General features: G+C 37.0%; 1 protein-coding gene across 2 annotated transcripts in view; it reads left to right on the top strand.

Moving 5' to 3' along the window:
* The window catches only part of Adgrg6 (adhesion G protein-coupled receptor G6), a 126,081-nt gene that overhangs the window by 51,727 nt on the left and 46,582 nt on the right, over positions 1-27,772 (top strand). The window contains exons 3-7 of one of the 2 annotated variants that reach the window (XM_090338023.1): positions 3,870-4,211; positions 6,857-7,480; positions 16,751-16,819; positions 18,729-18,812; positions 24,399-24,484. In XM_090338023.1, the coding sequence (XP_090194149.1) occupies positions 3,870-4,211; positions 6,857-7,480; positions 16,751-16,819; positions 18,729-18,812; positions 24,399-24,484 (1,205 nt within the window). The remainder of the gene's footprint in view (positions 1-3,869; positions 4,212-6,856; positions 7,481-16,750; positions 16,820-18,728; positions 18,813-24,398; positions 24,485-27,772) is intronic. The other variant, XM_090338022.1, reaches the window with a different exon arrangement.

The following is a 27,772-nucleotide window of genomic DNA, read 5'->3' as shown; positions in this document are numbered from 1 at the left end:
CCCGTAGTGCAGAAGGAGTGGTGAGGGCCTGCGGAATGCCTGCCAAGTATGCCACATTAACAGAATCATGTAAGTCACAGCCAAATTGCCTTCAGATTCCTTGCCATCCCCAAAAAAGTCACTGAAATACTTGGATGAACTCATCCAGTTCTGTATATTGTCAGCCATGCAGTGCATGCCAGCATCTAAGATGATGTTTACATTTTCATGATGCTAGATCTACCAGAGTTGATTTGATTTGGAGAGATGGTAAGTGTCTCTCCTGACCATTTAATAAATAGAACTAACTCTAGAAACTCATTGTTTTGGACCTTAGTTTAATCTGTGAAAAACTTTCAAGGCTACTGAACATTTTAAATGTTTAAAACAAGAAACATTTTGAATTAATTAGAACATAATATATTCTTGTGGCTTATTCAGACAATGCCTGTGAATAGATGCAAATTGAACAGGCAAGTTAAATTTTCTGGAGATAATCTTGACTAGAAAAATTTTCCAGCAAACTTGGTATAGCTCCAGATACTGAAATTTAAAAAAAAAAGGCTGAATGCAAATACAGTCATTTTGTTCAGCATTTAACACAGTATAAAACAATTATTCAAGCTAGTAGCAAAAGTGATCTCTGCCTTCATTCTTGGAATCTGAAATTCCAGTTTCAGAGATATTTGATAGAGTGTAGGCTTAGCTTTTATAGAGAAATAGAAGTAGAAAAGGACTATTAATATAGTGGCTATTAAATCTGTATCTACATTCTGAAAGGTTTTGGCATAAAATGAGTCCGAGGTAGAATTGAGTCTCATTGAAGAATAATCATTTATGAAGATGCACAAAAGTTACTGCTAGATTTTACAAACCCAGACAAGATGAAGAGTAGATTTTGATTTGTTTTTGTTTAGATTACCTGAAAATTTTTGCTTTTAAAAATTAGAGTTCAGAACATATTACTACATCTGTCTTAAAGGATGCCAGGAACCAGATGCTTTTAGTGGGTTAGCTTTTTAGAAGATACATGATCCTTGGCTTCATAAAAGCCTTACTTAGTGTCTATACAGTGGATTTTTTTTTCAAGTAGCTTTGCCTCTAAGAGAGAACCAATTAATTGTTTTCTAAATGAACTAGATCATATGTGTGATTAATAAATAGAGACATTTGATCCCACTGACTATAATAGTTATTATGTTTAGGAACTTCTCTTTTTTGTCTAAGATGTTACTCACCACTTTATTTTGTATTTTTTTTTTGCCAGTCGTGGGCTTGAGCTCAGGGCCTGAGCACTGTCCTTGGACTTTCTCAAGGTTAGAGCTCTACCACTTGAGCCTCAGCACCATTTCTGGCTTTTTTCTATGTATGTGGTACCAAGGAATCGAACCCGGGTCTTCGTGCATGCTAGGCAAGCTCTCTACCACTAGGCTAAACTCCCGGCCCCTATTTTGTATTTTTTGTTTAATTATGAGAGCTACATTTTCTTCTAAGATCTATAACTCTGAGAAAATTGTATGTATTGCTGTTCTTTACTTTTTCAAATCATGAAGTTGGCAATAATTCTTGGAGTTGTTACGAAATGAAGTGTGATAATATATGAAATCCTTTGTTTTGATGTGATTTGCCATTATAATGAACATGATAATACTGTATCTGGTTTCACTGGCATTTCATACAATTAAGATAAATGATGTTCAGAAGAACTATCTATGAACGCTATCTAGCCATCAAAGGTGAAAATCACAGGGGAAAATGTTTGAAATATTTTGTGAATATTAGGATACTTTTTGTTTCTTTTCTATTCCAGTCAGCTTTACATTGTACCAGGCCCGGTAGCACATGTCTGAAGCCCCAGACACTTGTGAACTATAGATAGGATGACTATGGTTTGAGTAGAGCCCAAACAAAAAAGTTACTAAGAATCTATTTCAAAAACAAGTTGGTGAGTGGTCAGAAAAATGAAGAGAGGAGGATGGACAAATAGAGTCATGATACTCAATGTATATATGTGAAAATGGGACTAGAAAACTTCAGGGGACAGGTAGGGTTGAGATAGATGGCAGAGGTAGAAGAATGATGGAAGAGGTGACTGATTAAGATGCATTGCACACAGAAACTGATATGTTGAGTTGAAAAAAATATGTTGGTTTTGTAATCACATCTGCCTATAATCCCAGCTACACGAATATAGAGGTAAGAAGGTTGTAGTTTAAGGTTGGGTTAGGAAAAAAGCACAAGATCCTAGGGGACAAAAAAAAAGCCAAAGGAAAAGAGGCATGATTCAAAGGATAGAGTGCTTTCTGGAGCATAAAGCTCTGAGTTCAACCCCTATTATGACTACCAACTCAAGAAAAAGAAGAAATCCAAATATTCTTTTGGGGTGCACTGACAGTTTACATTAAATTATCAATGCGTGGATGTTGCTATAGCAACTACTGCTACTAGCTAACACATGTAGACATTGTTTGTTACATGCAATTCTTAGAACATTCCAATATTAACTCATAACAATTCTCCCAGTAATCCTGGATGTGGTAATGTCATTAACCCTGGTATAAAGGTAGTGAGACAGGCACATGAAGATGAATGTAAGTACTAATTGCAGAAGCATTTCTCCATGGAAAGACTATAGAACTTTGTTTCTTGCTCCAACTGGTTACCACGCTGGAGATAAAGAATAAGAGCCTATATGTCCCCATTTGTGAAATATAATACCATCTCACCCATCTATTTTAGAAGAACCTTGTACATTCATTCAAATAATGTTTATTCTGAGCTCACCCTGTGCACTGAGTATATAATGATGAGTAAAGGAAATGTGGCCCCTTGGCCTAATGAAACTTACAGTTCAGTCAGAGAGAACAAGGTTCAGTTGGCAGATCTTGGTTTTTGCTGCTCCCTCAGACCATGTTTATGATATGTTCCATCACTTCTGTTGGGTTTCTGCTCATGTGTCACCAACCTACCCAACATCTCATCTATGTCACCCATAATCTTTTTTTCTTCCTACCTGTAAACCCCAAACTGAAATTTTAGCCTCCTTTGCTTAGCTTCATCCTTTGTCCAGTGGCTCATGCCTATAATCCTTCCTACTCAGGAGGCTAAAATCTGAAGATCACAGATTAAAGCCAGCCTGGGTAAGAAAGTCTACGAGACTCTTTTCTCTGATTAACAACACACACACACACACACACACACACACACACACACACACACACCCCCAAAGTAGAGCTATATCTCAAGTGGTAGAGTACTTGCCTTGAGCACTGTGCCCAGGACCAATACACATATAAATAATCCTTCATTCAGAATCTTCCCTGCTCATTGGTATATGCTATTCAGAATGACACATAACAAAGCTCAATAAAGATTTATTGAATGAATGAGTAAATGAGATGATCACTCAGGTATATAATTAATCAACTATACTAAACAAATAAGATAGTGTAAAGTACCCACAAAGCTATAAATGCAAGGTAACAGGAGTATTTAAATTTGAGAAAACATTACTACTTCTAGAATAAAACCTGTTTAATTTTGGTGGGCGTGGCTAGTAATTTAGCTTTCTATTAAACCTTTATTTCCTATTTCGTATTTTACACCATGGCACCTTTCACTGGAGAAGGATATCATGACTTCCTGGATTCTCATTCTACGCTGCCTTCCCCAAGGTTTACTCTGTAAATGTTGTGTTTTCTTTTATGTTGTTGTGGCACTGGGAATTTCTTTTCCTGCTGAGAATGGTTTCATTTTTCTCTTGATGTTCATGATTATACTTTGGTATTTGAAAATGTGAACTTGTTTCTCCCAGTAGGTGGCCTGCCTGGTTTATGATATGCCTCTCATCCCAGCCCTTTCTCTCTGTCTCTCTTTTGTCTGGCCAACAGTGTGGGCATGTTCCAGCTGCAGGCTTGTGCTCTCCAACCCTTCTGGAACCTTCACATCTCCATGCTACCCTAACGACTATCCTAACATCCAAGCATGCATGTGGACCCTACGAGCCCCTACTGGCTACATCATCCAGATAACATTTAATGACTTCGATATTGAAGAAGCTCCTGGTTGCATTTATGACTCACTATCCCTTGATAATGGAGAAAGACAGACTAAATTTTGTGGAGCCACTGCCAAGGGCCTATCATTTAACTCAAGTGCGAATGAGATGCATGTGTCCTTTTCCAGTGACTTTAGCATCCAGAAGAAAGGTTTCAATGCCAGCTACATCCGAGGTATGTAAACCAAAGACAGTGCCAACCTTCTGCTTTCATTTAACATGAACTCCAGTAAACACCAGGACCAGAAGGCAGAGTTGAACTCTTTTATGTGAATGTCAATGATTCAGATCAAGATTTAAGGGTATGAATCTGTTAAGATTTTCAGAGCATTCTTAGTAGCAAATTATCATTATCAGGTCCAAACCCTGGTTTCGGTAGAAAGGATTCTTCCATATTTATGTGCAAAACACTGGCGGGCTGACTGAAAGCCCTATGCTGTCAATGCTATTCTATACTAACAATGAAAATATGTAATCTGACATTTCTTCACTAGAGATTTAAAACATCCCTCATTAGAAATTTATTTAGGGCATTTAAGATGTTTGCCAGTTGGGAGTCATGGCTCACGCCTGTAATCCTAGCTACTCAGGAGGCTGAGATCTGAGGTTCGGGGTTCAAAGCCAACCCAGGCACTAAAGACCTTGAGACTTTTATCTCCAATTAACCACTAGAAAACCAGAAGTGGAGCTGTGGCTCAGGAATAAGGTGGCTTTGAGCTGAAGAGCTCAGGGACAGTTCCCAGGCCCCCCCACACACAAAAGATGCTTGCCCATTTACAGAACTTTTCCAGTGGACAAATATGGAAAATAAGTGAGTAAATTTAAAAGGAGCTATTAATAACTCAGTGTACAATATAGCCCAAGGAAACCCCTAAAACTGGCTAATTGAAGGACATGGAACATCTTATTTATAAATGTATCCAAAATTTTAACTCATCATTTGAAAGGAATCTCATTACCTGTAGCAATTAGTCTTTACTTAGACAAACTCAAGCTTTAAGATTATAACATTTAGTTATATGTATTTGTTTCCTCTTTTTTGAGATGATTATATAGATGCCGTGCTTTTAAAAGGATGACATGACCATGAAAATTGTTCTTTCCCCTTATCCATCAAGTATTTTGTAGGAGGAGTTTTTTAAACTGTTTATGATTAATGTTAGTTACATGCATGGTTAAATTAAATATGCATGCTTTAATATTTCAAAAGTCTAACATTATAAAACAATCCATTTGGACTGTTTTAAAAAGCAATTAAAATTACCTATGTATCCTCCATCCATCCATAACTAGTGCAGACCTATTTCCTTCCAGCCTTTTTATTTGAATGCATATAGAACACTTGGTTTGTAATACATATATAGATCTTTTAACTGCTCTGCATTTTAAAAATTGACAAAAATTGTGATTCTTTTTTAAAATTTTGCTATAGGGGTAATGTATAGTGCGATTATAGTTACATCTGAAAATTTTGATTCTTTTAAATTCTATAATGGCTTTTGTAACATGACTTTTTTACTATAATACTAATAATTGAAATGATGCTTTATCAAAGAGCTATTCTTAGTATGTTAATAAACTATTTTCAAACTGCTCCATATAAAGCCAATATTAAATAATATTTTTGGAGACATAGTTCTTCCTAAAATAAATTTTACAAGGTGTATTTATTATATTATAGGGATACATGGACCATGTTATTTAGTCATTTTACATATATCACAAGTATGAGAATAATGAATTTTTACTTAGCATTTCTGCTGTACATACTAATTATCACTTGCTGTCTATTGCTTTGGCCCAGTACAGCTCTTTGCTTTGAGATGTTAGCTTACTTAGTGATCATTGACCATATAACACAAGTACCATTCTCTTTTATTTTATAGACTAGGGCATTCAAAGATAGAGAAAGCCTAAATAACATGTTCAAAGTTACCAGAGAGCTGAGATATGAAGATTCATTGTCTTCATTTTAGCCACTGTTCTTCACTGTCCTTTAAAAATTCAACTCATTACCCAGGAGAGGAAGCTATCGAATGTGTGAAGAGAGAGATTGATCTAGCACAGTTTAGGAGGAGTGAAAGATGTGATGAATATAAACTGGAACAGCATTTTTACTTTGCTTTTTTCTTGAAAAACAATATCTTCTTAAAAAAAACTTAATGTATAACAAAGCCTTCCTGAAACTAATTCTTTCCTAAGAGATGAATTGTGCTTTAAAATGTTTCATGTTTTTGTTCAGTGATTGAATATTACCTATTAATACATTACTTTCAGTGTGAAGCCTATCATGATTAGAGTCAAAATTAGTAGAATTTATTTTTCATATTTTTAATGGGTCATGGGGCTTGAACTTTGTGCCTGAGCACTGTCTCTTAGCCCTTTGGCTTAAGGCTACCACTCTACCACTGGGCCTGGGCGTTGTCCCTAAGCTCTTCAAGCTATTGCCCTACCCCTGGCAGCCACCGCCCCACTTCCAGTTTTCTAGTGGTTAATCAGAGATGAGTCTCACATTCTTTAGTGCCAGGGCTGGCTTTGAACCATGATCCTCAGATCTCAGCCTCCTGAAGAGCTAGGATTACAGCCGTGAGCTACCACATCCAGCCAAAATTAGTACAATTTCTTATCACTATTGGCTTAAGACTATGGGTAGAGGACAGGGGAGAGAGGATGGACAACGAAAAGAGAAAATGATGGGAACAGGGTAAATAAGTTAATTAGTGAAAAGTGGAAGAAGGCCAAAGGATAGAAGTTATTTTGCATTTGATTCCATATTCTGAATCTAGTGTGCCTTATCTCTCATGCTTTGTTTTGTTCCAGTGGCTGTGTCCCTGAGGAATCAAAAGGTCATTTTACCACAAACACTCGATGCTTACCAGATCTCTGTTGCAAAAGGTGTCTCCATTCCAGAGCTCAGTGCCTTCACACTCTGCTTTGAAGCAACCAAAGTTGGGAAGGAAGACAAGGACTGGATAGCTTTCTCATACTCGGATGCATCCTTCACACAACTGCTTAGTTTTGGAAAGGCCAATAATGACTATTTCCTAACTATTTCTGGCTCAAAATGTCTTCTGAACAGCATATTACCTGTGAAGGACAAAGGAGACATTTTCTCAGAAAGCTTTGAACAACTCTGCATTGTTTGGAATAATACTCAGGGCATTGTAGGTGTAAGTTTTAAAAGAAACTACGAGACAGCTCCATGTAATTCAACTATTAGCACAGCTATTCCTGGGAAAGGGAAATTACTGTTGGGCTCTAATCAACATGAAATTGCTTCCCTCAAAGGAGACATTTATAACTTTCGACTTTGGAATTTTACCATGAATCCCAAACTTCTCTCCAACCTCAGCTGTAATGTGAAAGGGAACGTGATTGACTGGCAGAATGAGTTTTGGAATATCCCAACTGTGGCTCTTAAAGCTGAAAACAACTTGAGCTGTGGTAAGTCTGGGGTTAAAAGAATAATATTCTTGATTACTTTTTAGCATTGCTTGGTAGCTATGTTTGTCAATAGGAAGTTATGTACACATTTGTATGTGCGCACATACACACATGTATATAAACACCTTTACTGGCTCACACAATCACTGAATGAGTTTGATTATAAGCCAGTTTTGTCAGTAGTAGATTTGATCTTACCATTCTTAAGTTATCTCTAGGTGATAATACAGCTTATCACAAACACAGTGTCTATAATTACCAAGCCACAAATAGAAATGTGAACACCAGCTTTCCTAGGTGAGAAGATCCAGATCTGAAAGGGGCTCAGAACCAGATGTGGCAAAAACCAAACGAATAAACAAAAACTAAACCAAAAAGTAGTATCAGTGTGGCTCAAGCAGTAGACTGCCTTTGTAGCAAGCACATGGCCCTGAGTTCAAATTCTATTATCAAACACACACACACACACACACACACACACACACACACACACACACACACACACAATTCCTATCTTCTATTTCCTTGTATGGGTTTCTACTCCTGATGCCAGTTCATAGATGAGAAACTGGGGCACAAAAAGAGATTAAATAACTTATATGAAGGGAATTTATTAATCAATGGCCCAGGCAGAGTTCAAACCTGGCAAGGTTGGTTTTAGAGATGTGTTCACATAACCAATACAAATTAGGATCTCTGTCCACATACACAGTACTAGAAGGTGTGATTTAGTACTAAAGTAGACCAGCTAACCCTTGCTGAGGGAGTGACAGTGAAGGTCCCCAGCCAATATTTCTGACTAACAGTGCTTTTTATTGGGGGGGGGCAGTATTTTTACAGGTTGTGAACATTGTACTTGTTCTGAGTAAATGTAATAAGGTCTCTTTCTTACAATGTGTCTTTAATATTTTAACATAATATAATTATGAGGGATATTGTGTTATGTAAGAAATCCTTGGGCATAGGTCTCAGCAAGAAAGGACAAAATATGGTAGGCCTCTTGCTTTGCAAATAAAGTTTTCTTGGAATACAGCCATGCCTACTATCTTATGTTTTTTCTGTGGCCAAGCTGACTGTGATAGACCCAGCATGATCCACCATCCTAAAATATTTACTGCTCATCCCTTTATGAGAAAATGTACATACCACTGAAACTTGCCCAAAGAATCATAGGGATCTAATTTGTTGCAACTCACACTGCAAAAGACCTTCTAGAGATCCAGGACCAGTGTTAGGAAATCAACTACCCACAATCTTTAGACTTCGGTGATGTCCTAATATTTATCTGTATGTTCATCTGCATCTTTCCGCACAATGCTTTGAAATGATGGATTTTATTTCCAACATGACAAAATCTGATTTCACATCAAATTGAAAAATGTCTTATTCTTCTGGCAAATAGTACGTTCATATTTAGTAGTGTGTCTACTTGTTTCACACAACTAGAGTTAGTATGTTTGCTCATTTTGGAAGTGTTTCAAGTTTATGCCAATTCCTTATTTCATTCCCTTTGCTGTCCATTCAAATCAGTTGGCCACTTCAGAATCTCTTTTTCATTTATGCTGGACAGGAATGGGCAGATTAGGAAAAAATAAGCAGGGAAGTAGGTTGGTGTATGAAACACATATCTCCTTTCTCCTTGTCCTCTTATTTTCTTTATTTTTCATGTAATGATTGGTTTTTCCCCTAATGGTCAAAAATTATATGTAAGTATGTTGTACAACCTGATGTTTTGACATATTAATACATGTTGGAATGGCTAATGCAAAGTAATTAACACATCTATCACCTCACAGACTTAATCATTTATTTAAAATGAGAAATTTTGAAATCTACTCTTTTTAGCAAGTGTTTCCTCTTCTTCCTTCTCCTCTTTCCCTTCTCTTCCTTCTCTTCCTCTTCTTCCTTCTCTTCCTTCTCTCTTTTCCTTATCCTTCTTCTTTCTCCTCATCTTCCTCTACTTCTCGCTCTTCTGCCTCTTTTCTTCTTTCTTCTTTCTTCCTCTTTTCTTCTTTCCTTTTTCTTCCTCTTCTCTTCTTTCTTTTTTCTTCCTCTTTTCTTTCTTTCTTCTTCTTCTTCTTTCTTCTTCTTCTCATCTTCTCTTCTTCTTCTTCTTCTTCTTCTTCTTCTTCTTCTTCTTCTTCTTCTTCTTCTTCTTCTCCTTCCTCTTCTTCTTCTTCTTCTTCCTCTTCCTCCTCTTCCTCTTCCTCTTCCTCTTCTTCCTCTTCTTCCTCTTCTTCCTCTTCTTCTTCTCCTTCTTCTCCTCCTTCTTCTCCTTCTCCTTCTTCTTCTTCCCCTTCTTCTTCCTCTTCTTCCTTTCCTCCTCCTCCTCCTCCTCCTCCTCCTCCTCCTCCTCCTCCTCCTCCTCCTCCTCCTCCTTTTTCTTCCCAGGGCTGTCAACATGTCAAGCAGACATTCTGTACCTGAACCTGAGCCCCTCTCAACAATTTTCTATTTACAATATGTTACTTTTCAGTAACATACTTTTCACATTTTTAAATCTATTTTTTAACCAATTTTGAGTCCTTTGATATTTCTTCTATCCCTGTACCTAGTCAATTGACCCACAGCCCCAATGTTAATCACCGCTCTTCACTCCGTTTTTTATTATTTTAACTTCAAGAGTCTACAGCTAAATGAGATGCCACAGTCCCATAAGTTCTTAAACCCTGACTTTGAAATTCCTGTCCTTAAGACTACCGGAATGTATTATATGCACGGCGTGTGCCTTAGTCATCTGTACTTCTTAAATGGTTTCATCACAGAGGAAGCACGGCTTACAGAGCTAACATAGCTGAGTCTCTTTCACTGCGGTGGAAGTCATCTTGACATTCCAAGATGACGCTCAACACTCCCATTGGCCTTGCTGAGATGCCCTGAACTGTGGCAAGAGTAAAGATGAAAGAGGGAATTTCCTGCTGCTTAGTCATCAGCATGGGAACCTGATGAATCGAAGTCACTCAGTAACTGACAGGAAATACCTGTCCTAAAGAGTATATCTACACTATTAATGAAGCAAAACTTCAATAACCTTTATTATTTTTCTCAGAAAACACTGGCTTGTTACGTATGGTTAGGATTTCCAGTAAGCTAATGTTCAGTACAGAAACTATGACCACATTCCTAGCATTCCCCGGTACTGACAGCCTGTTAACTGTGAACTGTCCCAGAATCAGCATGTGATAGGAAGTGTGTGCTTTCTGTCTGTTGCCAAATACACTATCATATGAGAGTGAAACAGACTACATTCATTATTTAGATATCCCATCATTTATTTCACTATTAAATATCCAAGCCTTGGTAAACATCAATGTTACTAGTAACTGTATCCGAATTCTTATAAATTGGACTTTCTCTTTGCCTATACGTTTGTGAACGTATTTGGAGACAATGCTTTAATTATGAAATTTTCAGTGGCTGGAGGCATGGTTGAAGTAGATCAGTGTCTTGAGTTCAAACTCTAGTATTCTCCAAAAAGGAGGGGAAAAAAAGAAATGTTTATGTCTTTTAAAAAATCTGAATAATCTTGTTAGTTATTTCCACAAATAAATAGTTTAGCAATAATTGGGTACTGGTGACTTATGCCTGTAATCCTAGCTACACAGGATGCTAAGATCTAAGGAGTGTAGCTCAGAGCTATCCCAGGCAAGAAAGTCTTCTCTTAATCCCTAGAAGCTTACATGGTAGAGTACTAGACTTGAGCACAAAAGCTCAGAGCAGCACCCAAGTCCTGACACACATACTACTTTAGCCATAATTCTGTATTTCAATTTTTCTTAGAACAAGCTTTTGAAGTATATTCACTTCAGACATATTCATCTCTCTCCTCCAGAAGTCAGGGACAGATAATTTCCTTAGTTGAGTCTTTAATTATAGCTATAATTATTTGCCTGAGTTATGATTCAAATTTAGACACTGGCTAACGCCTATCAATTTTCACAAAGAACAGACAGTGCTTTCCCTACAAGTTTTATTTATTTTACTGATTATTGCTGTTTCCCGAGGAGTGGTACAGTGAACAGTCCAAGTTCAAACAGATTTCATTTATTTAAGATGTCTCTTAAGCACATCTATTAGTCATTATGGGCGTAGAGATAAGACACAAATCACAAGTGCAAATCATAAGGAATATTGTGTTATTTCTAGAAATTTCTATATTTAAAAAATTGTGATGTGTTTATCACTAAGCTAAAGCTTTGTAACTTCTGATTCATACTCTTTCTTTCCTTCCTTCCTTCCTTCCTTCTTCCTTTCCTTCCTTCCTTCTTCCTTCCTTTTCTTTCTTTCCTTCCTTCCTTCCTTCCTTCCTTCCTTCCTTCCTTCTTCCTTCCTTCCTTCCTTCCTTCCTTCCTTCCTTCCTTCCTTCCTTCCCTTCTTTCCTTCCCTTCTTTCTTTCTTTCTTTCTTTCTTTCTTTCTTTCTTTCTTTCTTTCTTTCTTTCTTTCTTTCTTTCTTTCTTTCTTTCTTTCTTTCTTTCTTGTAATTCTTGGGGCTTGCCCTCAGGGCGTGGGTGCTTTCCCTGAGCTTCTTTGTGCCCAAGGCTAGCGCTCTACCACTTGAATCACAACACCACTTCAAGAATTTTCTGTGTAGTCTGTTGGAGATAAGAGTCTCACAGACTTTACTTCTAGAGTTGGCACTGAACCACGATCCCTCAAATCTTACCCTCTAAGTACCTAAGATTATGGTGTAAGCCAGCACCCAGCCTTCATATGCTTTTATAATTATTACAGTTCTGTCCTCCACAGCCATAAAATTCAATTACTGGCTGCTTCATCTGTCCCTGAGTTTAGCTGTTATAGACTGCTAAGTCATATTGTTTTTCTAACTATAAAATGTTTTCTTTACAAAGGACTTTATTCTTTAAGAATGCTCACACTCTGTAAAAGCATAGGACTTCCAAGAATAATTTTATTTTTAATATATGCACTTATGAAGTTTGTAAATTAATCTTAGTAACAATTACTCACTTTTTTATCCTAAATTTTGCCATTCAGTAAGCAGCTTTAAATACCTTTGGTTAGACATAAAAATCAGAGAACGTCTATGTACTGAAGGTTTTTAACTGTAATTCTAGCTTTTCTGGAGGCAGAGATCTGAGAACTGGGTTTCAGAGTCAGCCTAGACAGTTAAAGCCGAGAGACTCTTATGGACAAATAACCAGCACGTAGCCAGAACTGGAGATGTGGTTCAAAGGATAGAGTGCTGGCCCTAAGTGAAAAACCCAAGTGACAGTGTTAGGCCCCTAGTTCAAGTCCCAGTTCCAGGGAGGGGGTGAAAATATAGATATACATATATATATAACTTATAATATATAAATATACAACAAAATAAATCTGTAATAAAACATATACTTTATTTATATTATTATATTTCATATAACAAAATAAATAGATGTAAAAAAATATCAGAGGTCATAGATCCTTCCTGAAAGCAGAAAATAATAAGAGTCTTAAATATATTAGCTTAGGAAAATGGATTATGACCTTCATTTTAAAAGTAGATATGCCAAAAATGGAAGTAGGTAGAATTGAAAAGGGAAAAAGATATGTACATATTACAATATTGCCTGAGCTGACCTGAAACTCCCGGGCTTAAGTAATCTTTGTAACTCAACGTCCCCTGTATCTAGGATTACAGGAGCATACCGCCATACCCAACTGTGTATACTTTTTATATATTTTTGTGAATTTGCTATGTAATAATATATTTCTAAGTGTTTGATTTCACTTCTCAATTTCACATCCTTCTAATTCAATGACATTTGTCAGTTGTACCAATTTCACCAAAACTCTCTCCAATTAAAATTTCTGTCTCTCTAATCAATCATCATCAAATAGTGTTGACTGTTTATAAGTAATATCAAACTAGAAGTTTGCTAAACTAGAAGTTCCTTACAGGGCGGGGGGAACCTCATTTATGAAAAAAATCGTTTAGCAATTCCCAGGAAACCATGTTACAGACTAACGTTTGGACTTGTTGCCATCAAGGAAACTGGAAAACATTCAAGAAAATTGTGAAGTGTCTTGTAAATCATAGTTCTGATTTTTCTTCCATCTTTCCACTTCTAAGCTCTTTACCATATGGGAGTGGAAATGTAGTCTGCCTCAGGGCTTCTTTCCCACAACACTGTCCCTTTCTCTCTTTGTGTTTAGGAGATATTGTATCAGTTCCAGCAGTGCCTGTAAGGGCCCTGCCTGCATTGTGTGTAATGCCAGGAACTCCATCCCAGGGTCTCTTCAGTTGTGTAGTAGCTGAGATTTCATCAGTCACTTTGAGTCTGAAAGGATCTTTCGTTTTCAGATGTCCCTATAGTATATTATGTGTCCATAGAATTCAGATCCTGCTAAAAAAAAAAAGTGGGTGTAAATCTTAGAGAGCATTCAAGATAATATTCTAGCTCTGTCTTCTGTCAGTTCTGCCTCTTCAAATGCTCTCTTACCAGAGTCCAATCACTTGCTTAGTTTTCCAGAATGTAACAACAACAACAATACTCCCCACTCCCAGTCTCCCTCCCAATCTCACTTCTTTGTACAACCCAGCTTCCTCTCCTAGCCCTCACTCTTCAAGCTTGGCACTCTTTATTTCATTGTTCCCATGGGACTGAGCTTAATTTGTGTGGAGTACTACCAAATTTCCACTGCAGAGTTAAAAATTCTTCCTCTTGGGGCCAGGAGTTTGGCTTAGTGGTAGAGTGTTTGCCTACCATGCACATACATAGTAAAAAAGAAAAAGAAAAAGCTGGAAGTGGTGCTGAGGCTCAAAGGGTAGTGCTCTATCCTTGAGAAAGTCCAAGGATAGTGCTCAGGCCTTGAGTTCAAGCCCAGGACTGGCAAAAAAAAAATTCTTCCTCTTTATCATGGTTTACCTTTTAGTAACATTTGCTATCACTGCTTTTCACTAAACATTTTCACTCATTCTGTTAAGTCATCTTCTTATTTTTGTAGATCACAGAGCTTGAACTCACAGCCTGGGTGCTGTCCCTGAGCTTTGTTGCTCAAGGCTAGTGCTCTAGCACTTTGAGCTACAACACCAGGTTTGCTTTTCTGGTGGGTTATTTGGAGATGAGTCTCCTGGACTTTCCTTCCCAGGCTGGATTTGAACTGAGATCTTCAGATCTCAGTCTCCAGAGTCACTGGGATTACAGGCATGAGCCACCAGTGCCTGGCTTTATGGAGTTACTCTCTTTGTCAGCTGTTCTGTATCCCTCTAGGCTATGCATCTGATACTTACATCAAGAGATCCACCCTCTTCCCAAATCAATGCTCTCAGTGTGGACATCATACACGCATGGGAAGTTTGCATTGAGTATTTCCTGCCCCGCACACTTTCAGGAACACAGTTTCTTAGGTGTATAGGTTTTGCACATGCATGTAATTTCCATCATTGAACTTATTAACTCCTCTTAACTTTGCTATCCTTCACTCCCTTCCTCTCTCCGCTGTTTCCTTCCTCTTTTTTTCCTTTTCTCTTCCTCTCCCCCTTCTTCCTTCTTCCCCTCCAGCTTGGGCTGGGCATGCACTATGCCACTGAACCACCCTTTTGCTCTGTTATTTTTTAGATAAGTACTCACATTTTGAGCCAAGCCAGTTCCTGGAACATGACCACACCCGACTATTGGTTGATAAGGGATCTTGAGAGCCTTTTATTTACCTGGACTAAGTATGATCCTCCCAATGTCTGTCTCCAGAATAGACAAGGTTATAGGCATGAGTCATCTTGTCTAGCCCAGTTTATCATAATTTGTACCAAATACTTATATTGATTATTCTTATTTACCTCATTAATTGTATACCAATTTATCCATAAAGATCTCATGAAAGGAGAGACAATTAAATAAATGTATGAAATTCCATCTCGATGAAAGAAACAGCGTGGTGGTGCAGGCCCTTCCTTCCAGGTTGACCATAGTTGTCACCCTAACTGTGGCCGGAAGTGAAAAACAGGAGTAGCACAGTCCAAGAATGAACTAACGTTTCAGACATTGTGTGGTAGATCCAGTAGCCTCAGATTTTCATAGACTCTCCTAAACCTTGTGAGGCTCCTTTGTAATGAACTTCCTGTTGATCCTTATCACCTTCTTGTTTGGACCACTACCCCCATGGAAGCATCTCCCTTACTACTGAGAATGCTGCAGTGGACTCCTGTCATGCCTCATGGAGAGCAGAGACATTGCAGGAGGGAGGTATCCTGGTTCCTGTGCCACAGCAATCATAGTGTAGGCAATGAGTTAAGGCTTACTACAAGAACACATCAGGTATGTGTTGAGAGCTTCTTACACCCCAATGTGATTTTGTAGACCTTCTAATAAGGTGGGGGCTCTCTGAGATACCAAGATTGCTTCCATGGGCAGGGCACTGGAGGTACCTGAGAAGAAATCAAGCCTCTTGGGATGCTGTTAAACCAGTGGAATGTTTTGTATTCATGCCTACTGTATACATAAGAAGCATCTTTTGTGAGCTCACACACCTGGTCTGTCTGTCTTCTCCTGTTTTGTTCATAGGAAAGTTGAGACAGTGTTTAAACATCAGAATGAGGTGTCTTAAAGGTAGATATGTATGTGTGTATGTACACTTGTATTTTTATATATTCACACATAAATATATCACATATATTTGTGTTTATTATGCTTTTTTTAAATTCAGTTGCAATGTGCTTTGTAGCAAGGTTATGCCATTTTTCCCAAGCCAAAGCTATTTGCCCAAAGTCTATTAATTGTCAGAGGAAGATTTATATGCAAGAAACAAAATTCACACAGCTCCTAGAAAATCAACTCAAATTTATTGCCTCCTGATGATGAGTCAGTCAAAGCTTGCAATCAAAAGAAACAAAACTGACTTGAAGTCACGGAAAGAGATTGTTGCAATTGCAAATTTCATAGATATCCAGTGTTGTTGAACCCAAAATAAGCATTTTATGAGTAACTCATAGAATCCAAGTTCATTTTTGAAAGTTATCCTTGACGTTTGTATTATTTTTTCTATATGAATTTCTACCAGAGCCTTATAATTTATTATACAAGAAGGCTCTGAACTTTGAACACAATTTCTAACACTACTTTTTGTTTTATGCTGATAGATTAAGGTATAATTTCGATGCCTTGAATTTATATTGAAGAAAATTAAGGCTTGGATATCTTATGGGACTTTCTTTTGGAGGATTCTTCTGGGGCTGTTCCTGCTCTATAAATGATATAGTGCATACCATTTACCTTTTAGATAGTATCAATAAATCTTAAGCCATATTTGTGTGTTTCTTTGTGTTGATTTAGGGTTCTACCTGATCCCACTCCCGGCAGCAGAACTCACTAACTGCATTGATCTGGGAACCCTCTGTCAAGGTATGGAACCAACATTATCTCCCATATCTCTTTGCCTCTTAATTTGCTATTACAGGAAGATTTGCTGTAATAGAATTTGCTGTCATCGCTTAACTTTTCATTTTATTTTTCACTTGGAACCCAGAAACCAGCAGAAAAGAGGAATTTCTGGATGTGTTCTTGGTTGTGTGTGGGCACACAGTAAATACAACGTGGAGAAGGAATGTATTCCCATACTGGGTGACCACATTTCCATAAAACACTGAGTTCTCTAAATGTGAATGATTACATGCTGTTAAACACAAGTGATTTCATTTGTCCCTGTGTATTTGTTTTTTAAATGAGCATAGTCAAAGATCTGGTATGAATGTAGTAATAGAACACTTTGGAAAGAAGTATTTATATGTGCAGAAAATTAAACTGAATATTTAGGTAAATATAAGGCATGTCTATGAGGCAATTCTGTTGAGCAGTACTACTTACATCTTCAGAGGAAAGTGTTATACAGGGTGACATTACCATAACCTCATTAATTTTCATGATGTTCAATGTACACATCAGGGTTGATATTCAGCTTATTATGTACTAAATGGATCTGTGTGCTATAATAAGTAAAGTCACGCAAGTTTTAAAATAATAATGAAAATGTATTGCTTTAATTTTTAGATTGTTTTTCCCAATTTCCCATGCCCCCTTCGCATTCATTATTCTAATAAATACCTCTACATGAAGTAGCATATTCTATGTGCCACATGAGAATCATGACTTTACCTCTCATAAAAGCTGCCTTGCTTACTGGATCACACCACAAAGATGATAAGGTTAGAGATGAAATTAAAGAAGTAGAAAGTGATGCTCTCTTCCATTCTTCCAGTGTGGGAGTAAGCCATATAGGCCACATTGGGGGACTCATCAGAATTTTTGTTTTCCTGAGGCATTTCTCTGGCACTCTGATCAAATAACACCCAATGAAAATTGTGTTTTTAAATAAGTACCATGAGCTCAGTTTCTGCAATGTTAAATTTGTTACATAAAGTAGACCAGAAAACCTAATTCTGTTGGATTCAAGATCTAAATTATTTTAAATGAATATTTGTTACTATTTTATAGTCTTTTAAATTGTCATGTCAATGGTGCACATTCTTTGAGCCAAAGGACAACCCAGTTTTGTCTTTGTTTTATGTTATAAATGGACAAAAAGGGTTTTTTTTCATGATTCATTTTACATTTAGGAAAACATAATGGGTTGTTTATATTTTAAGGCCTACAAAATAATTCCCATTTTAACTGTTATTGATATTTTTTGGAATTGAAGTATATATTTTATGAATGTACATTTTGCATCAAGGAATTAAGGATTCGATAAAGAGCATTTGAAAATAATTTTCTCTATAGCCACTTCCAAAATTATTTCTAGCAAGAAGAGAGCTAAAACATCTCTACACTCATCCTCTCATTAAGAATTACATTGTCTTCTGAAAGTTTGTTTTTCCAGTCTCAGAAGTATGAGGCAGACTGATTTAGTTTAGATAATTGTAAAGGTAAATGTTTCTGTGACTTCATTCAGTAACTTACTTTTCACCAATTCAGAAAACTGAGCTCTTAGGAAGGCTTCGCAAATTACTGTGTAACTGCCAGTCTGTTAACAGCAAACAAAGTGTAGAATCTAAATAGTTTTTCTCCGGTTCCTTTGTGTGTGTTCCAAACCTATCTACACCATGACATTCCAGGCCATGTGATATGATTCTTATTGTGCCATAGAGAGCTGTCTCCATTCCATGCATTATGACTTTTTAGTCTCTTGTACTTAACAGCAAAAGACAATTACTGCCTTGCTCCAGGTATTTTCATGCATCTATTATAGATTGCTTTTCCATATTAACTATTATGTGCTATTGCAGAATTACATCTCTTTCATGTTTGTTACCAGCTACTGTAAACTCTTCTAGTGTCCCAGAACCTACTGTCACCACTAATATGCCTGTTACTAACAGAAACCATAAACCAAAGAATGGTAAGAAATAATTACTTTTTTCTATTTTGTAACATATCTAATATGATCATAATAAAAATTGCATTCTCAGTGTGGGGAATATCTAATGTTCCAACAAATTTCTGTTATTGACAACAACTAGTACATTTGTACGTTTGCAAGACTAGCAAAATAAATATCAGGTGTCTCTTGTGTTCCCATTGTGAGGACAAGGGCATTACTAAGTTTCCAACACTACTCTTGTCTTTTAATTCAAGTTTCTTTCAAAGGACTTTCTAAGAGAAAAGTACTAAGTGAAAAAGAATTCATTTACATTACAATAGTAATCTGTGGGAGAGTAAGCAGTATTATTCTGCAGTGTGTTGTCAACTTATTCTCTTCAAGGATATAGTTTTCAAAGGGTTTCTTAATTTAACAAATAACTTTTATGACTTAATTTCTCATTGAAGTCATGTGTGTCTCAATATTTGTGATATTTAAATGAATTTCCACTACAGTACTTGGCTCTTTTTTTTAATCTGTTGAAAACTAACGGCTAGAATGTGACTTCATATACCAACAGAGCTATAAATCAATTTTGGGTTGTTTTGTGGTACTGAGGAGCAAGTCCAGGCCTTCATGAATGCAAGGCAATTGCTCTAGCCCTGAAATCTAGTACCAGGCCCAAGATAATTTTTGAATGTCCAAAATTTAAATAACTTCCAATACTCCAAATATGCTTTTCTATTACTATTGCATATGATTCACAAGTATGGCAAACACACATGATAGGAAATGTACAGAGGGAAAAACTTTAAATGTGTTGTTTATTTATTCTGCTAGTTATTCATGGACCACATACCTAACCCATTGGTAGTTTAGGATTCATTATGTCAGTTTCTTACAATAAACAGAAATTCCAATCAGGTGACACACCATTGCCTCAAATACAGTAATAGTCCCAAATAGGAGATATTAGCAACAAAGGAATTTTCAAAACCCCAGCCCTTTTGCTTGTAAGGCCAAGACATCTGCAATGTATCATCAGAGATGTAAAACCCAGAGCGAAGAAATCCACACAATTCCTTTCTTCTCCTGCCTACAGAGGTTATACCAACTTCCTCTGGAAGAACATGGCCATTGGAAGTATGGAATATTTTACATGAAACATAGATATAAATTTCACTGGGGTTATAAAGACATCGATTCAGGGAAAGTGTTTATGGTTATTCTGCTTAGTTACACCAAGGAGATTTATGATGGAGCAAAAATTCCAGCCACTTCCCCCCTTCCCCACCCCAGAAAGCAACAGCAGCTGAACTTTCCAGTGCATATTTCACATGGCCTCTGGCCAGCAGATGGGAATATTATAATTCTAACTAAGTATTTCACTCTTTGTATGAACACACAAAGAGCCACTGTGACATTCCCCCTCCAGGACATCCTCTACTGCCCAAGAATATTTATATGGCACTTCACAGTTCTGGGCTCGGTGGAGTTATTCACTCAGTCATGTTGTTTCTGACATTCTTGAAGAGAGCCTTGTTCAGGGGGTCCCTTCCTGCGTCACAGCCCTCACTGGTGTTGCAACAAAGCAAGCACATATTGGAGTCCATTAAAATGGTTTATATTGACCACGCTAATGAAAAATTACCTAATTCTCATGATTCTTGATTAACATTATATTTACAAAACATATCTAGAAGTCGTGGAGAATAATGGCTCAGAACTGTGTGCACAAAATTTGTGAGACATCTTAACCTATCAGATCCTGGAACCAACTGCTTCTCCCATTTTCTTCATTTCCCCCTTAACTGAGACACTCTTTTCTTTTTTTTCACATAAGCACTGTATTTATGCAGGGAAATCAATTTCATTATTGTAAAATGAAACCATAGCACCTTATTATAGACAGAATTAAAAGTGAAATTAAATATTATGGAAGCAGTGCCTTTGAATTCTTCCCATTTCCCTGCCAGAGTCCATTTTCTTTTTGAAAAGAAAAAATGATGAAGTATTAGAGGCAGGATATTCAGTAAGAGCTTTTTCTTTCTCTGATGTAATTAATTTTGAAATAGAGAATGACTTCATTTTCCTAATAAATAAATAATATTTAGTGCCATGTCCTGGACTATCTACAATCATTCACATACAATAATTAGTTTCTTATTCTTTGGGAAACTGATATGATAAACATTCTCAGGCTTCTAATCTGATATACTAGAAAATTCTGGCCAGAAATGGTAGCTCATACCTCTAATCCCAGTAACTCAGGAGACCCTATCTTAACAACAAGATATGTACACTCTACCTAAGTAAGAGAATCACAATCTAAGGAGAGCTGGGGCTGAAGGTATGGTTCAAGTAAAAACACTTGTCTAGCAAGGGTAAGGCCCCGAGTTCAAACCCCAGTAGCAAAAAAAAAAAAAAAAAGAATAAGAAGGAAGAAAGAAAGGAAGGGAAGGAGGAAGGGAGGGAGGGAGGAAGGAAAACCCCTTTCTTGTTCTGTACAAGAAAGATTGGCATAGTTCACATATCTGTTATTTACCAGGTTAAATAATTTTATTTCTAGTCCCTCAAATTTTTAGTTATCTAATCAATTATCTGCCAGTAAGGGGGGAAAATGAGATGATTTGATAATCACACATATAGCCTTAGTGGATCAATTAACTTTGTTCAGGCCTTTGTGAATGTGAATGTTTTGTTTCTTTGGTGTACAGTTCTTTTCATTATTTTCGGGAGGATGTACCATATCAGATTCTATATTCAGGCAGTCCTTTAAACTGCTGCTTGCAAGCAGACATCTTAGAATGTCATGGATGATGTAGCCATTCCCACACCTAATTCACATGGGTACTTTTTCCATTTTATTCCCAAGAAAGCTCCTAGAGTAATTACTCTTTCCATTTCAAATCATTATCTTCTTTGCTTGAAATAATTCTGTAGTGCCACTCAGGAGAAACTTTTGTGAAGTTGGCACAAATAACCCAAGTAAGGAATTAACTCCAGCAGCCCTGCCACTGTTCTGAAAAAAATCCCTTTTGCAAGTACAAATCCCAATATGCCTTCAGTTTCCACATATCTGCTCAGCTGTTCAAACATAAAGCTCACTGAAGGCACTGAACCATGACTATGGCTCCATATGCCAAGTGACTTGAAGAAATTCTGTGTGGAGGCTGTCTGGGGGGAAAGCCACCTCACCTCTCCATCAGTTCACAGAAATATTCTCAAGCTGAAGATAACACTCAGGTTGGATTTTCAGTATCTGTCATTCCAAACTCAGAAGTTCAAACCCATCATTTCACACCTAGACTTCCCAGCATTGTAGACAGTGTAGGAGGAGAGAATGTCATTTCTCTGTCCTCCAAGAAACTCCCAAGAGTGTTATCAAATTACATAAAGACAGATTAGAGCAACCTACAGGCAGGGATCTTGTTGTAATACCACTTCTGCAGCTGCAAACAGCGATTTCCATCTTAAAGTTCTTTGAGGGCTGGAAGATTTAGTTTTTTTTTCTAAGTAGTGAATATATTCACCAAAAAATGATTAACAGGAATTCTCTTCTCCCTCACAAAGACAGTAGAGAAATCTCTGAAACACATAAACATCTATAAATAGAGATTATGTTGAGGTATCACACAATGTCTATTATCTCTAGGCCAGGATGGCTCAGCATCCACACGTGCTTTTCCTCCACTGGCAATGTTTCAGCCAGTTCATTTGCTGCAATCCCAATCCCTTCACAGCACTCTTTCGTGGATGTTTTATCTCCTTTAATGTTGTGTTATTGGATGTATAATTTCCTGTTGACCACACTGTTCAAAAGCTTCAAATAAGTATCAAGAAGACTTTGCTGAGAAGTCTTATTCTTTTGTATATAAAATATTTAATTTTTCAAGCCGGGCACCAGTGCTCACACCTGTAATCCTAGCTACTCAGGAAGCTGACATCTGAGGATCACGGTTCAAAGCCACCCCAGGCACTAAAGTCCGTGAGACTCTTAACTCCAGTTAACCACCAGAAAGCTGGAAGTGATGCTATGGCTCAAGTTGTGGAGTGGTAGCCTTGAGCTTAAGAGCTCAGGGACAACACCCAGGCCAGAGTTCAAGCCCCACAAGTGACACAAAAAAAAAAAAGAAAGAAAGGAAGAAAGAAAGAAAAGAAAATTAATTCTTGAGACTTCTAAATTACTTGTCAATTATCTATAGTTCCAGAGTATCCATAATATAATATGGTAAGTTATTTTAAATATTTGCCTATCTTTGTGCTTATAGGAAACATAAAACTAGAGGACAATCTAACTTTGGATGTCTCTCCCATTTATTAAAACAACTGAAAAAAAAACATAAACAAGAAACGTATATTCTTTAAAAAAATACTTCACTAAACACATATGGATGCCTCCATGCATTTTAAAGAATGTCAGTAGTTAAAATACTGATCATTGAATATCAGTGTTTTCCTAAGGAATAGATCAAATCCTACTTAAAGGAGTGCTTTAGCACTCCATCTAGTGGTATTTGAGGGTTACTCCAGGAGTCTGGGTAACTAAAAGGGACTCTTGGGCCTTTATAACTTGCATTTCTTTTCAGCTAGTCATTCAAAATGCCCATGATTTGATATGATGAGTTAAACAGTGTCAGATTTTATTTCATTAAATTATTATTTGTTCTATTTTTCTAAATATTCCATTCAGAATATGTTTTGAAGTATTGTAAGATCATCAGAACACCTAGAGCTTTAGAAGTTGAAATAAAATAATTTTCATAAATTAAACTCATCTGTCCAGTTATATGTGTGTATATATATTATATATGCACTATTATGTTTTGATGTGGAATTTTCTGTTATTTGGCATGAGACTGACTTCTCTACTGGAGAGACATTCCTTTCCTAGTGGGATTGGAATTTGCATTCTGGTAGACTTGAGAGTTCACAGAGGCATTACATATTTTTTCTGCCCACAGTTTATATGTTTCTGTATTTTATGGATAGTAAGATAATGAGTACATAAACATTGTTACCCCTCCCTTATTTTCTTCCATTTTCCGTCCCCTCTAATTCTTCCTCTCCCCCTCCAGTTGTAAAGTTCATTTTTGCCCTGTACGTTGCTATAACTGACCAGATTGAAGACATTTTCATGAAATACATGGTAAAATCCAACCTAAGACTAAATGTCTCATTAGGAAAAGAATAAAAGGAACTAAGAAGAGATAAGGGCAGTAGATATGTGTATATATGGTCATTCTTTTTTTTTTTTTGCCAGTCCTGGGCTTGAGCTCAGGGCCTAAGCACTGTCCTTGGATTTTCTCAAGGTTAGAGCTCTACCACTTGAGCCTCAGCACCACTTCTGGCTTTTTTCTATGTATGCGGTACCAAGGAATCAAACCTGGGCCTTCATGCATGCTAGGCAAGCACTTTAACCACTAGGCCAAACTCCTGGCCCTGTACGGTCATTCTTAAGGTAACGTTTGGCCAGAATGTCAATCAACCAAAGTCTCCAAAGTGTTCTGTGATCATGTAAAAGGTGTTTCTTTCAACATGTATAAAATTAAGTGATTATAAACTACATCATTTGACACAACTGTAAGCTGTGACTAATGGGTTGATTCTATTTCCACTGAACAGATGGCATTATGTATAGAATATCCCTAGTGATTGAAAACATCCTTCATCACCCTGAAGTGAAAGTACAGAGCAAGGTGGCAGAGTGGGTGAGTGACCTTGCATTGTTGTGTTTAACCCTTGCCTTCTGAAAATTATCTGGAAGAATTCTGAGTGAATGCACAGATTATACTAAGACAGACTTTGGTGTTCTTTGTGGATATATAGATATCTAACAATTAAGGCCTTGTGCTTATGCATAAGAAGAGAAATAGATTTGAACATAGAATACCAAAGAAAGGTATGTCTTTACCCATGATAAATGGATAATATCATGGATAATAAGGGATAATACTTATCCATGACAAATATTACACGAATGGAAATAGATTGGATTAGACACTTAATTATTTTAGATTGATATATTTTCAGCTATGTTTTGATAGATTTTTAAGTATTTTTATATTTTATATTTTAATTTTTTAGATTTTATCAACATTGATTTTTACATCATATTTCAAATGTCATGTTTAACAAACAAGTATTCATTTTTTTTTTTTTTTGCCAGTCCTGGGCTTGAGCTCAGGGCCTGAGCCCTGTCCTTGGACTTTTTCAAGGCTAGAGCTCTACCACTTGAGCCTCAGCACCACTTCCAGCTTTTTTTTTTCTATGTATGTGGTACCGAGGAATTGAACCCGGGTCTTCATGCATGCTAGGCAAGCACTTTAACCACTAGGCCAAACTCCCGGCCAACAAACAAGTATTCAAGAATGGAATCTCTATATATAATCACTGGCACATAGATTTTAGAACATAATTAAAATTAAGCTGAAGGTTTGTATGTTAGAGATACATAGATTTTTTAATTAGTTTGAATAATTGATCAAAACTGAAAAGCATAAAACAGCTTATCATGATGTCTTCTAACCATTTTGCCAGTTACTTTACACCCAATTCATTTGCTTCGACTATATTTTTAGGACTTATGATTATTATTATTACTATTTTCCAGACTTCTTTGTGTTTATAGAAGAAATGAACTATTTCCCTTTCATTTTTACACTAAAAGTAGTAAACTTTACATACAAAGTTCTCCTATACTAGTCTCTTTTGGAGCCATACAACATTAGTACATAGTGATTTATTATGTGATTATCTCATCACTTATTTAATATGTGATTTTTGATGGACATGTAGATTATGATTTAGTTTACTGATGAGCATAAATTAAAGTTAAAACTATTATTTCCAAGTTAGAAGAACTTCATGTTTATTTTCTTTGTCTTAAAGCTATAACCTGTAGGGGGTTTTCTTTTTCTCTCTTTTCCATGCCAATCTAAATACAATGTCCTTTAACATTTATGATTACTTTGTGCATGAATTTTAGTCTAACATTTTTTTCACCTGAAGCTAAGCTTTATTAGACACTCTGACAATGTAAATGACAGTTGAGCATGGTGATATATACCTGTAATCTCAATCGCTCAGGAAACAGAGATAGGAAGATCTTAAGTTAAAAGCCACCCAGGGAAAAATTAGCAAGGTCCTATTTTAAGAAATACAATGAAAGCAAAAGGACTGGTGGCATTGTTCAAGCATTAGAGTGCTTCCCTAGCATTTGAAAGGCTCTGAAGTCAATCCCCAATACTGCAATAATAAAAATAATATATATATTTTGCCAATCCTGGGCCTTGAGCTTAGGGCCTGAACATTGTGCTTGGGCTTTCTCAAGGCTAGACCTCTACCACTTTAGCCACAGCACTGCTTCTGGCTTTTTTCTATGTATGTCATACTGAGGAATCAACCCAGGCCTTCGTGCGTGCTAGGCAAGCACCCTACCACTAGGTGAAACTCCCAGCCCCAAGAATATTTTTAATGATGCAAGTTTCTAATGTAGATAGAAAAATATAACTGTTAACCTGATTCATAGTACAAATTGGCTATCTCTAACCCCCAAATTCAGATTCCAAAATGCTTCTTTGGGGGTTTTTGTATTAAAGACAATCAACTGGTAAAAATCTAAGTAAATACTGCAAAGTCAGAAAAATAAATCAGAAACCTAAAACACTTCTCACCCCAGGCACTTCAAATTGCCGGGGCCAACCGGCAGCAAACCAGGGTTCGCAGATTGGAGTTCCTGAAATAGGGGACAAGGACTAGGAAGAAAAAGAAGAGAGACGGGTCCGGGATGTCCGCAGTCCAGGCAAAGACTGCCGAGACTGCCGCGTTTATTTTCCACTCCCCCTTCTTCCCTCCTCCTGACCCAGGGAACCTCCAGGTGTTACATTCATATGGTAATTCTCAGGTCATTTACATAGAATAGGGCCAGAAAGCAATAAGACAATAAAGCCATCGTCTGATGCAAGTCAAGGTACAGTTTGATTCCACTCTGGCTCCCAACATCAAATAAAGCTGGCTCAACCTGTATTCCTGTTTACAATAAAACATTGTCTTGTCAACATTCTTTGACATTTACACTGGATTTTAGTAATGCTCACAGGAAGGCTCAATGTGTGTAAAGGAGACTTAAGGAATCCTTTGGAGGTGATGTAGAAACAGGAGGATGTGAGTCAGGTGAGCAAAGAGAAAGCCTGCTTTTCAGTTGTTTATCTAATGCTGAATTGTGGGAGCTTTTATTTCTGTCCAGTGGACTCTGAGACCTGGCACATAAGTAGTCACATAGTTCTGGTAACATTGAACTTGTTACGGTTACTTTTATAAGAAATCTATATTGTTTTCTTATTACTGACAAAAATCTAGGTAGCTTTCTTATTAATTGATATTCTTCTTATTTTTATTTTTTGTGGGTCATGGGGCTTGAACTCTGGGCCTGGGCACTCTGCTTGAGCTCTTCAGCTCAAGGCTACCGCCCTACCTCTTGAGCCCTTTCCCCTTTTCTAGTGATTAATTGGAGATAAGAGTCTCAGGGTCTTTAGTGCTGGTGCTGGCTTTGAAGTATGATCCTTAGATCTCAGTCTCCTAAATATCCAGGATTACAGGCGTGAACCACTACACCTGGTGTTAACTGATATTCTTAACAGCATGGAATCAATAGAAAAATGTATCTGATTGAAACTCAAGGTCCCCTAGCTGAAGAGTAAAGAAAGTGTCTATTGTGGGAGTCTGTTTTATTATAATATGAACTACAGAGGAAATGAGAGGGTTTCCATTCACACAGACTTGGATTACAGTCTAGCAATTATTGGTGTGCCATGAATTAGTGAGGCAATCCTAGGCAAACTATTCTTCTCTGTGAAGCTCAGTTTCTTCATAAGTAAGGATGTGGAGTTAAAGGAGGAATTACCTATTTCATTGGTTTCTGTTAGGAGTTGATGAAACAGAATCCCGTTCTTCACAAATGATGATCTACGAAATAGTGCCTTTATTTTTCACTATAG

The sequence above is a fragment of the Megascapheus bottae genome, chromosome 8, assembly GCF_031878675.1.
Source record: "Megascapheus bottae isolate mThoBot1 chromosome 8, mThoBot2.hap1, whole genome shotgun sequence".
Classification (NCBI taxonomy): domain Eukaryota; kingdom Metazoa; phylum Chordata; class Mammalia; order Rodentia; family Geomyidae; genus Megascapheus; species Megascapheus bottae.
This window is presented reverse-complemented; position numbering and strand designations above follow the sequence as displayed.